General features: G+C 38.9%; 1 protein-coding gene across 3 annotated transcripts in view; it reads left to right on the top strand.

Moving 5' to 3' along the window:
- Positions 1 to 13377, top strand: part of NBAS (NBAS subunit of NRZ tethering complex) — a 329610-nt gene that overhangs the window by 147917 nt on the left and 168316 nt on the right. For all 3 annotated transcript variants that reach the window (XM_078444965.2, XM_078444964.2, XM_078444966.2), the window contains 4 exons: positions 1443 to 1565; positions 5679 to 5781; positions 9458 to 9687; positions 12837 to 12949. In XM_078444965.2, the coding sequence (XP_078301091.2) occupies positions 1443 to 1565; positions 5679 to 5781; positions 9458 to 9687; positions 12837 to 12949 (569 nt within the window). The remainder of the gene's footprint in view (positions 1 to 1442; positions 1566 to 5678; positions 5782 to 9457; positions 9688 to 12836; positions 12950 to 13377) is intronic.

Raw genomic sequence — 13377 nt, 5'->3', positions numbered from 1 at the left:
AACCACTATAGAATCATTCCTTACAAATTTGAGGATTACAAATTTTTTCGTCTAATGAAATTGAGAACAGTTATCTCAAAAAGATACAGTAAAATAAACACGGTGTATTTCACCATATGTTCCCTGGGCATAACCATGAGTGTTCCTGATGTCACATTATGCTCTTAGAACCTCAAGGAAACAGTAACCCCTTGTCAGTTTCTGGATGGTACCCATGCCTTTGCCTCTTTAGTTTAAGTCATTTTTTAAAATAAGGACTTTTTATTTCTGTTCCACTTCATAGCCACCAATTACTGAAAAATGTTTTAGCATACCTAATACCAGGTGACATGACCCATGAAACCTGTTCTTATGTAGAGCTAGTGAAGTCTAACCAGTCACTCTGTGAGTCCAGTAGTAGTTAATTCATAAATGTGAGGTTCGGGGAGGCAAACCAGGTCTCAAGACGATTCATATGAGACAAAATTTGTGACCTATTTTATATTTTTACAGAATAGATTTTGGAGGGAGATTAAGCCTTGTGGTATTTCTGGGGCTCCAACTCTAAAATTGTTTATTTCTTTTTTTTTTTTTTTTTAAATTTTTATCTTTTTAACGTTTATTTATTTTTGAGAGAGAGAGAGAGAGACAGAGCATGAATGGGGGAGGGTCAGAGAGAGAGGGAGACACAGAATCGGAAACAGGCTTCAGGCTCTGAGCTGTCAGCACAGAGCCTGAGACAGCTCAGAGCCTGACGCGGGGCTCGAACTCACAGACCGCGAGATCATGACCTGAGCCGAAGTTGGACGCCCAACTGACGGAGCCACCCAGGCCCGTTTATTGCTTTTCTAACAGCCTTGCCTATAATAAGTTACTCAGCAGGCTTGTTCAGAGTTAAAGCTTGGTATTGAAATGATAGATTTTGCTTGTTTTACTGATTTGATGCTTTTAGAGTACAGGAAAATTACAAAAACTATTTTTAGATAAAGATATGTCATACTTTTGAAAAAATAGTGACTAGTTCTAAGTACATTGTCATAAGAGTATGGGATGTAAAATTGGATACATAATTGTTAACTTTTTTTGGCTGAGAATTAATGTAATTTGTAAAATTGGGTCATTCTGTGTGCTATATATTTTTTTAAATACTAAACACCTAAATGCTACATGTATAAGATTCTTAGATTTTTTTGGTTTGGTAACAAGACTTTAAAATATCCTTTTCTCGGGGCGCCTGGGTGTCTCAATTGGTTAAGCGTCTGACTTCAGCTCAGGTATGATCTCACAGTCTGTGAGTTTGAGCCCCATTTTGGGCTCTGTGCTGACAGCTTAAAGCCTGGAGCCTGCTTCAGATTCAGTGTCTCCCTTTCTCTCTGCCCCTCCTCTGCTCATGCTCTCTCTCTGTCTCAAAAATAAATAAAAACATTAAAAAAAAATTTAAAATATCCTTTTCTCACTTTAAGTGTGTCAGAGCTTTTGGAGAAACACGGACTTGAGAAACCGATTTCGTTTGTTAAGAACACTCAGTCTAGTTCAGAAGAGGCACGTGCGCTGATGGTCAGATTGACCAGGCATACTGGTCGGAAGTAAGTAATGAACAGAATTAATCAATACTTGTATATGGTTAAAAATAGTAGTATTTTTCTTTTCTTTTTTTTTAATTCATTGAGTTATAATTGACCAACAATAAATTGCACATATTTAAAGTGTAGAATTTGTTAAGTTTTGATATATGTATATATTCATGAAACCATCTCACAATCAAGGTAATAAATGTATCTGTCACTCTTAAAAGCTGCTTTTTGCCTCTTTATGTTCCCCTCCCTTCAGCTTCTCCCCATCACTCCCTCACCCCTACCCTAGACTACCACTGATCTGTACTTTTATCACACTTTGTTGACCTATTCACCTGTTTAGGGACATGTGGGTTGTTTTGAGTTTTGGCTTTTACAGATAAAGCTATGAATATTCATGTACCGTAAAATATTCCTGATATTTTATTTTCTTGTGTTACTATAAATAGAATTATTTTCTTAATTTCATTTTTGTATTGCTCATTCCTAGTGTATAGAGTTATTGGTATGTGTTAAAATATATTTTTAAAAATTTTGATATATATTGAGCTTGTGTCTTCCTACCTTGCTGGACTCCTACATTAGTTCCAGTAGGTTTTCCTGAATATTATGCCATCTGCGAATAGAGACAGCTCTAGTTCTTTGTATACAATTTTCCCCTCTCTTTCTTTTTATTGGTGTTAGCATGGTGTGTCTTTTGGTATATAGCATGGTATACCTTTAACGTTCAATTAATTTGTGGTTTTGTATTTGAAGTGTGTTTTTTGTAGGTAATACGTAAGTTAGGCCTTTCTGTCAAGGTCTGAGCTGGAGAGAGCCAACCTGCCACGTGCCATGTAGTTATGGCGGGACTGTAAGGGCATTAAGACCCTTCAGACCTACTTATAAACAATAACAACCTTGAGATGGTAGATGGGTGAACATACACCACCCAGATGTCTGCGGGAATCCTGTCCCAGTCAACAGTAGCAAACTGCTTGGTGGTTTGCTCAAGGAACTCTCCTTCCTAAGAAATCCCCTGGCATTTTGTATTTGTCTCTCCCTATCTCTGTCTTTTTCACTAGTGTACTCATAGTGATTGATGTGTGTGCCTTATGTTCCTTTTGAGATCATAAGCTTCTCTGGGGCAAGTGTTATAGTTCCCATACATCTAATAAAGGACCTCATATATCGATGGTCCTCTCCCAATAATTATTAAATGAATAATTTAAAAAGTTTTCGCAACTCAAGGCTTAAGATTTTTTTTTTTAATCTTTATTTATTTTTGAGAGAGACAGAGACAGAGTGCAAGCTAGGGAGGAACAGAGAGAGGGAGACACAGAATCCGAAGCAGGCTTCAGGCTCCGAGCTGTCAGCACAGAGCGCGATGCGGGGCTCGAACTCACAAACCGTGAGATCATGACCTGAGTCGAAGTCGGACGCCTAACTGACTGAGCCACCCGGGTGCCCCTTAATATTTTTTTTAAAAACTATAAACAAATGGTCAATATTTCTGATCATGTTGACTCTAGAACCTTGTCTTCAAGAAAGCCTTGCTGTTGCAGCTAGATTACTTCCCGTCCTTCCTTTGAGTCCCTCAAATACTTCTGAAGTCCTTATAGTTCATCTCTCATGGTTGTTCTACTTTGAATATGTAAGAGAATATGGCCTCTTTTTTTTTTTTTTTTCAAACTAGTTAATTTGAAGTGAATCCTAATTATTTCATGTATGCTACCATAGCTTGGCCTTCAGCATCTATGGAATATCCTTATGCATATTTTAAATGGTAGCAGATTTCATTGAATCTACACAAATCAAGTTTTACCATCTTGAATGCAATGCTATTTCTCCCTGGAAAATATTCCTTTGTTCCAGGGCTGTAACTAATACATCATGTTTATATTTAGGGATCTCTCTGTTAATTTGCAAATCTGGTATAGTGCCTTCAGGTTCTACTTTTGGTTCATATTTACTGAATGTATTCTGCAAAGGCCATTGTAAATAATGTCTTATAATTTATTTCAATTAGAACCTGTACTTGTGGGTAGCCATGTGTGAGAAAACATTAATACCATCTGTCCCATTGTTGATGGCTTCCAGAAGAACAGCTGGGCTATGAGAATTTGATTCAGCTAGACAATGCTTAGGTTTGATTTTATCCAGCTGGTGCAAGATGGACACTCACTTCAAACATTTTGCAACTTATTTACCTGCAAGCCAAATCTGAAAGAGCCCTCCAGTTCTTTGAAGTTCAGCCACAGAGTTCAACCTACCAAGGTCTAAGTAATGGACACATTTCAGGGATGATCCTGGAAAATGTGCAAATGTGTCATTTTTTTTTTTTTCTGGGGGAAAAATGCATTCTCTTATGCTTTATTGCATATGGGATACAAGTTATATGTTTTGTGTAATAAATACAAGCTACTGTAAGCAAATGAAGCATATGCTTATGAAAAATTTTAGGTGAAAAAGTTCCTAGATACCAGAGATTTGACGACAATGATCCCAAACACAGGCTCTCCCTATAGCAATGATATTACACACAGATAGTCTATTTGTCCCGTTCTTAATGCATTAAAAAGGGAGAAGATGTGTGGTAAAGAAACGGTCAGTTGGTTTATGACAAATGCCAATCAAAATAAAACAAAACCTGCCCTTTTCAAACAATGAGATTCATGATTATGTAGAACGACAAGACTAGCAAGTAAACAAATAATGATTCCAAATTCATGTATATTCAATGAAGGTGAACTTTTGGGGGAGGCAGAGAGAATTACAGAACTTCCTCTTTCCTGCTAAACAATATTAGCAATCGTGTATATAACTATAGAAACCAAAGAAATGTGTTTGTAACTTTCAGATTCATTCTTTCACATTTATTGAATACTACTTTATTCCAGAAAAATGGAGGGAGTGTTTCTTCATACATTCTAGTTTCAATTAATCCTCACAATGTGCAAAAAGGGAATCTGTAGCTCAGAGAAATTCAGAGACGTCTTCGAATCCATATAGGTGATTGAGCTTGTTTTTAAACTTAAGAACATCTTGCTTCAATGCCTGTGTTTTATAAGAATTAATCTCCATTTTTTATCACTTTCCAAGATGGGTTTTAAGTGAGGAAACTGAAGTTCAGGAACATTCAGTGTTCATAATCATGCAGCTAATATGTGATTCTTGGTGAAATTTTTAACAAACCCCTTTGGCCTGCTGCAAGACCATGTGAACCGTTGACTTCTCAAACTCTGTAACCCTGGTTTCCAACATAAAATGGTATTTGATCAATGAGATTGTGCATGCCTCGTGGGTTGTGTAAAACTGATCCCTGGTTGGTAACTTGCTTCTGACCCGGAGGAACTGGAAAGGAACTGGGAAACCTGAGAGGGGCTTTGTGCTTTGGGCTTTCCTGAGGGTGGTCACTGACATGTCCTGGAGGAGACCCTGAAAACTGTGCCTATGGAGTTGTTATGAAAGATACTGATTCTTGTGGGGCATGAAACTTCCTCCTGAGGCCGACAGGGCAGCTCCCGCCACTAACCTCTAAGGCTCTGTCGCCTGGCACCTGGGCTGTCACCCGAGTGAGCATAACCCCTGTGGTGCCCGGTCGGTCGCTCTGTGGACTGCCGCAGGGACCCCACTGGAAGGAGCGACTGGCGCTGCCCTGCTGGTGAGCCGGGGTCCCCAGCCTCTCGACGGACGCCAGGGGTGGGCAGGGTCCAGAGCATCCCCTGTGGGGCCTTGCGGTATGATGAAGATGAATCTGCAGTAGCACTGTGGCGTCCAAGTGCTGTCCCTGCTACATCTTGCTGTGCTTTATTTTGTCTCAGAAACTCACAGCTTGTTTAGCTTTGCTGTTATCACTTAATGCCGCTCCGGTTTGGAGTGTAGGCGGCCTGTGACCGAGGCAGCTCTGGAAGCCTCTGGTATTGATGCAGAGCCGCTCAACTCTTCCTCGGATCCAAGTTGTTTCCTGGAAATTCAAATGAGATATCTGTTGATCACTTGGGGGTTGTGTGGCACATAGGATGGTGACACCGATGGTTTTGTTTGTTGGTTTGTTTGTTGCTTTTGGCCCATCGAAGAGAGATTTCATGAGTTATTTTCTTCTTCTGCTCCTCTTCTCCCTCCCTCCCTCCCCGCCCTCCACAGGCAGCCTCCTGTCAGTGAGTCTCATTGGAGAATGTTGTTGCAGGACATGTTAACTATGCAGCAGAATGTTTACACCTGCCTGGATTCTGATGCTTGCTATGAGGTAACTCTACACATGGGAATTATTGCCTCTTAATTCGGAAGGTTTCGTTGTTACGGTGTGTTTATCGGACACAAAGGTGATGACCATAGGCTTCATTATAAGTAATACTATTGAGTAAGGGAGTAGTGCTTGCTTTTTTTTCTTTTTTTCCCCTGAGTTTGTTTATTTTTGAGAGGGAGGGAGAGAGTATGGGAGGGGCGGAGAGAGAGGGAAACAGAGGATCCTAAGGAGGCTCTGTGCCGTTAGCTCAGAGCCCGGTGCGGGGCTTGAACTCAGGAACCATGAGATCATGACCTGATCTGAAATCAAGAGCCTGTCTCTTGGTGGCCCGAGCCAGCCAGGCGCCCTGGGAGTGCTCTTCAAGCTGAGCGCTTCCCCACCTGTCTTCCCTGTCTTTGTTATTCAGTGCGATCCTCCCCAGTGGGGCCAAGGGACACATCCTTGTCTCCTCTCGCTTCTCAGTTTTGCTGGTCACTAAAGCGTATTTGATGTACCTGGGAAAGGTCTGTCAAATCTGTCCTGTCTTCATCTCTGCTAAATTGTAATTCTTCTTGTCTCCCGACCTCCGTATTTCTCATCTACACTGATTCCGAGCATTCTTCTAAAACACGTCCTTTCGTGACGCGCCCCTTCTTCACATTTGCCGCTTGCTCCATTCAGCATCAGAAAGCAGCCGTGCTTGTTAGCGTGGCAGAGAAAGCCACAGCACACCAGCTTTCCCGTCCGCTCTCCCCTGCGTTACTCTGCACACGCAAGGGTTGCCGTGTACCCCATCCTTCGCTACGTCCACCACATCTGCCCTGACTCTGCACGCACCATGCGGCTTCACGTCTCTGTGACTCTGCCGGCATCGTTCCCTTTGCCTGGATGTATCCCTCTTTCCTTTATCTGAAAATTGCTGGTAATTTTTAGGACTCACTTCACTAATTATGCCCTCTAGGATGCCTTCCTTTGTCCTTTCATGTAACTTGTCTCTGTTATGGTCTTTCAAATGCGGTAACTTGTTTCCACATGTGGTTCTTCCCTTTGGTCATGGGCCCCTAGGGTAGGCATTATCATATTCATGTTCATCCTCTTGTGCCCCGGTGCTTATTGGAATGTCCAGAACACAAAGGAGACTTAAGATATGGTTGCTAATTGACTTAGGAATGTAACCCAGGGGATTGAATGATTATTTTTGGAAAGTATGTGTCTTACCACCCAATTACTCATAGTCCGTGTGGAAAAATGATCCAGCTAACCCACTTTTAGTGAGAGATAGTTTAAAAGCAGATTCCTGTTTTGAGTTTTTCTGCCAATAAACCAGACATGAAATTGTATAGAATATTTCTTGTGTTGCTCTGCTCTGACATCGCAAAGCATGACCTGTTGATGAGAGTTATAAATATAGGTCTGTATTCTGTGAAATTGGTTGGCATTTTTATTCAAGGTGATTTTAACAAAACAGTGCTAATATAGACTGTTGAGAAATGGTTTTATGTTTGAACTTCAGGTTTTTAAATGCTTGAATGAGAATGGAGTTTACATTGATGATTATAGTCTCAGACCACGTACATATAACTGCCAGGAGCTTTCCCTTTTGTGTCTAAAGTGAAAACTTGAAATCCAGTTCCAGAAGAAAGTCTATATTCACATGGGATCCAAAACCTAACCATCATGAATATGTCTGCAGTAGTGTTTTTAAGTTGGGATGGCATTGTTTTGCTATTTTCCTGTTTTTGATTTTCATTGGAAAATTGGCAATAAGTATATTACACTTAACTAGCTCTTGTATAATTGCATAACAGCTTGACATATTGAATTGTTTTTGTTATATTTTAACACCTTTTTATTAGACTTTGATATTTTAATGACTTCCGGCCATTAGTCTCAGTCCTTAGAGAAAACATTTGAAAGCGTATTATAACAGTTTTGAAATGGTTATAGGGGAAGGTAATACAGATTTGGCAAACTTACATTTTTTTTCAAACTTACATTTTTAAATACTATTTTAGTACCTTTTAAATTATGCTATATTATCCTACTGACTCTTGGCTATTATGTTGGGGTTTTCAACAATACTTGGGAGATATTTGAAAGCTCAATGGCACAATTTTGAAAATGTTAAAAATTTTGATACAGCAGGTAGAGCAGAAATCTATATTGTTTATTTTAGCAAAAACTTTTAGAGTGAGTGAATTATATTTTTCAATACTTGGCATTAACTCTCTATGGCTTACTTGAATAACCCAAAGGAATAGAGAAACTGTCATATCTAAGTCATTTGGGTTCCTTGGATTAAGCCATTTTCACTTGTCGCCTGTAAGTGATTACAGCTGCTTGTTGGTAATTTGCTTTCTGTCACAATATGTATTTTATAGCAGATCCCATGTAGATATTAGTAATATTATCCTTATCAGTCATTTCAATAAAGGCCTGTCTAAAAATACTACCTTCCCTAGAGGCCTAGAAACAAGTGAAAAGGAGGGGATCCCATGAAAATTAGGTAGTCGCCTTAATTGTAAGAAAACTATATTCTCCATGAAATCTACTTTTTTCAACTCTTGCTTCTGTTTCTGTGCTATCCTTATCCTACAGATAAGGTCCTAAGAGGGAAGAACATTCTTGGGGAAGTTGTTATACTAATTCTATATTGAAGTTATTAGTGTAAATTTAAAGGAATCTCTTTAAGACTTTTTTTGGACTCAGTAATAAGTACATAATCTCAGTTATACAGTAAATTTTATATTGATGCTATTAGTTGCCTAGTAGAATACAGTATTTGCATGATTACCTTCTATCAGTGGCTCTTGTTTTATTTCAATAGTTTTTAATTTGCAGATTGGAAAAAAAAAAGTCCATGTTATATTTGCAGCTTGGCTAGTATGTAAGCCTGAATTCAGATGCATTAAGCAGTCATAAATTACAGGTGTCATATTCAGAGATTTTCTTTTAAAAATTGAACTATTATAAATAGTTTAAGCAGAGTAGGCCCTGTTGAGTATGGGACAGTAGGTCTAAGGAATCCCGTTTTTAAATGAACATGAACTTCAGATATTTGACTCAAATGTTCATTGTACACATTGAGGTACGGTTGACCCTTGAACAGCATGGGTGTGAACCACACGGGTCTACTTACTTATACGCAGGTTTGTTTTTGTCTTTGGTGAGTACAGTACTGTAAATGTGTTTTCTCTTCCTTGTGATTTTAATGTTACTCTGGCTTACCTTAGTGTAAGAATAGTTATAGAATACAGTAAATAAAAAATATGTGTTTATCACCTGTCCATATTATCACTGGGGCTTCCGCTTAACAGTAGGCTGTTAGGAGTTAAGTTTGGGGAGAGTCAAAAGTTATACTGGGATTTTTGACTGCGTGGGGAGGTCAGCACCCCTGCCCCTGTGTCGTTCAAGGGTCAACTGTATTATGCTTCCTATTAGTGCGTTCAGTTAAACGATTTCTTCTTCCTAAAAGATGAGTTTGTTTTATTGAGGTGAAATTCACATGACATAAAAGTAACCACTTAAAGCGTACTTCCTTGTCATTTAGTGCATTCACAGTGTCACTTGTGCAACTGCTACCTGTACAATGAATGTTTTTTTAATCTATTTCGTTTGGATATCAGAGCCTTCGCTTTCTTGAGAAGCGCTGAATCTGCCCTCTTTGAGGCTAATTCCAGTTTCTTCTTTCCCCCAGATATTTACAGAAAGCCTTTTGTGTTCCAGTCGCCTTGAAAACATCCACTTAGCTGGTCACATGATGCGCTGCAGTGCTTGTTCGGTAAATCCGCCAGCTAGCGCGGCCCGTAAAGGAAAGACCCAGTGCAGGGTCAGTTATGAAAGAAGTATTGACTTGGTTTTGGCCGCCAGCAGAGAGTACTTTAACGCTTCTACCAGCCTCACTGATAGCTGCATGGATCTGGCCAGGTAGAGTAATTCCACGTTCTTCCAGAAGAGGGAGGGGGGAAGTCAGAATACACAGACTCCACTGTTGGTTTTGTTCTTTACTTTACAAAATATATCACCACAGGCGCAGATTGACTGTCCTCCATGGGGCACAGTTACTTATTGCTTGAATACAGAAAGATAATTACGTTATGAATATTCATCAGCTTTCTCGTGACCCCTTTTCTCCAGCATACTTTCCCAGCCTTTCTTGCTGATGATCTGTAAGATTGTATATCTTTTCTCTTAGAAAGGATTTATGAGATGGCCTGTAAATTCAAGTTCTGGAAATTTTTAGCACATTTAGGCAATGGCCATATGCTTTGCATGACTTTGCTCTGTTTGGGGATGAGGGACCTGATTAGATGATAAAGCTTCAAAGTCCCTTCCAGGTGGAAATTTCTGGACTGTGAATTCTGTTTCTCTTTGGCCTGTTGTCCTGGAGATTTAGTGTTGATCTTTTTACTATTGATTCTTAAGAGCTTTCTGTGCATAAAGGACAATTTACCCTTTGCATCTCTTACCTGTTTTAACCACATTGTCAAGTTTTTATTATGTATGATTTTCAAATCGCTGTTCAGAATCTTTAAAGATTTTGATTGTTTTCTTTTATAGTTTCTATCTTGTGTGTCATCCTTTGAAAGACCTTTAATTCCCAAGACCATTATAAGAGTTTTTGATGTTGTTTTTCACTACTTTGATAGTTATATTTTCACTTAGAAATTTTAGGCCCATTAGGAATTAATTTGGTTGTAGTGATTGTGGTACCTATTTAGATTAATTTCCCCCCCAAATGACTAGTAGCTAAAAGCTTAAAGGAAACTTCCCCCCGACCAGTGATATCTTACTACAGAGAGAACCATGTTTTCTCAAACCGTGTTATTGGACTTGACAGAGTTGTTAAAAATAGTAAATTTTTTTTTCTTCTCTCCTAAGGGATTGTGTTTCTATTTCAGACGATGAAAATATCAAATAGAATAGCTTTTAAAACTGGGAGTTGTGTTTGACCTAAATCTTTTTGGCAGGAGTTTTCAGAGATTGTTTTTAAATCTACACTTCTGATATTTCCCTTTCATTCCATCCCTTTTTGTCCCACAAGGACACACGTTAATTTGGAAAAGATGCCATATGTGTGTGTAAGGTGGCACCAGACTGATTATGATCTGTAAGGCTGGGTATATTGAAATGTTGACAGTAATGTTTAATATAGGAAATAGCCCTTACATTCTTATTGATTAAATTATCATGAGCTAGTTTTTTAATGTTTATTTGTTTTTGAGAAGGAGCATGAGCAGGAGAGGGACAGAGGAGGTGGGGGGAGAGGGCACAGAGGATCAAAGCGGGCTCCGTGCTGACAGCAATGAGTCTAGTGCGGGGCTCAAATACAAACCATGAGATCATGACCTGAGCTGAAGTTGGACACTCAACCGACTGAGCCACCCAGACACCACTGAACTAGTTTTTTAATTGAGGAAGTAATACATCCAATGAGATAAAAATATTCAACAATAGAAAAAAGGATATTTCTGATAATTCTCTCTTCATTCTTGTTGCCCTAACTTTATCCCTTAGCTATCTTTTTAAGTCATTTTCCTATGTATCTTTCCAAAATATCTTCTTGAACGTTACCTTCTTCTTAAGTCACAAATGGGTGCATACCTTTCTGCATCTTGTTATTTCCACTTATGATCTATTCTGAAGGTTTTTTCATGAGTGCCTATAGGCTTGATTCATTCTCTTTTGATGGTTGTAGAATATTCCATTGTTTGACTTTCTAGAATTTATTTGATTAGCTTGTGATTTAATGCATTGTCTTATATTTTAAAGTTTATTTTGAGAGAGAGAGAGAGAAAGCGTGTCCACGTGCATGAGTGGGAGAGGAGCAGAGAGAGAGAGAGAGAGAGAGGGAGAGAGAGAGAGAGAATGAATCCCAAAAAGGCTATGTACTATCAGCACAGAGCCTGCCTGCCATGGGCTCCTGAACCTGATACATGGATCTCATGAACCATGAGATCATGACCTGAGCTGAAATCAAGAGTTGGACGCTTAACTCACTGAGCCACCCAGGTGTCCCTCTTATATTTTAAAAACACCATGATACTCAACATCCCTACTTATGTGTGGGTGTGTGCTAGTCTGTCTGTAGTATAAATTGCTAGAACTGGGAATTCCTGGGTTCAGAGATAGTTCAAAGATAGAATTTTGGTAGATACCACAAGGTTCTGTCACTTTTCCTCTTGAGTCAGCAGTATATGTTAGTGCTCATCTTATTTAAATTTTAAAGTTTTGCAAGCAAGGTAGACCTGTATCCATCATACAGATGGGTACTGGGGCCGTGGGATCTTCATCAGGTGGTCCATGATTTTAGCACCATTAGCCCTTCCTGGCCTGATCTCTACCAGTCTTTCTAGGCTTGTGTCTCAATGTCCTTCCACATGCACCTTTCAGAAAGTTTGTTAATTAAAATATTTATTAAGGACACTTTGTTTGGATTTTTAAAAACTTGCTTAAAATCCTCCATAGGGTATCACAAATTCTTAGTTTAGCAAAGTCACTTTCTCCTGTTTCGCTTTCATTTCACTATTGCATTACCAACAGACTCTTCCTTCTGATCAGAAAAATGTCCTTTGTGCAGTTTCTTAGGTTAGTCTTTTTTCCTTTGGGAAACAAAATTGTCACCGAAACAAGATGTTTGTTTTCCCTAGAAGAATAAGTGGAAATTACCTGAAATCTGTCTCCTTTTTTAAACCTTTCCTGTATGATTATCACCTTTGGAGTCAGCAGTAAAAAGATTGTTAAAGGCAGAGTTAACACATTTTGCTTCATACTGTGGTACCATTACCCACTATCAGCATAACCCTGTGCGACTTACTTCACCTCCCTGAGCTTCAATTTTGGCTTCCTTAGAAAGGAGGTGATGCTATTTGCCTATCACACAGGATTGCTATGAGGATTCAGGAAGGTAATAGACAGCATCTAGCAGAACCTGGCATGGAGTCAGTATTTGATAAATGTGTGTTGGATCTCACATTGTTGAATACAGAAAGGCAACTTAGCCAAATGTGTGTTATTTAAAAAAACAAAACAAAACAAAAAACCCAAAACAACAGAATTTACCTTGTTTCCCCTAGGTGCTGCTTACAGCTGATAACAGATAGACCTGTGGCCATTCAAGAGGAGCTCGATCTTATCCAAGCCCTTGGATGTCTTGAAGAATTTGGGGTAAAGATCCTGCCTTTGCAAGGTGAATTTTCCATTTAGTGTTGCATTATTAACTTAGTATGCAGTTGTTTTGCATTGAATTATTAGCATTACCTTTGGCCATTTAATCCATTAGCAATAGATCCTACTGTCTGCCCCATTTTCAAATGAAATCTTAAGTGGATATCTAAAAAAAACAGAGCCCCGATGTCTTACTATAAATTTATTTTTTAAGTTCTCAGTTATGCCGTTAAAAGGAATAACGTTAGTAACAGCCGTGAGGCTATTGGATAAAAACAAAAAGAAATGGGGGATTACAGATAGACTTTCAGATCTTCATCAGTTTTTGATGATGCAGTTTTTCTGTATTTTGTTTCAGTTGCATACATTTAAGTAGCTGTACATGATCATAGTTTATTTTGTTATGCTCAGTACAGACTATTCTTAAGTTGATACTATTTTTTTAAAAGG

This window comes from Panthera onca, chromosome A3, assembly GCF_046562875.1.
Source record: "Panthera onca isolate mPanOnc1 chromosome A3, mPanOnc1 haplotype 2, whole genome shotgun sequence".
NCBI lineage: Eukaryota > Metazoa > Chordata > Mammalia > Carnivora > Felidae > Panthera > Panthera onca.
Note: the sequence above shows the minus strand (reverse complement) of the source record. Positions and strands in the feature narration are given on the sequence as shown.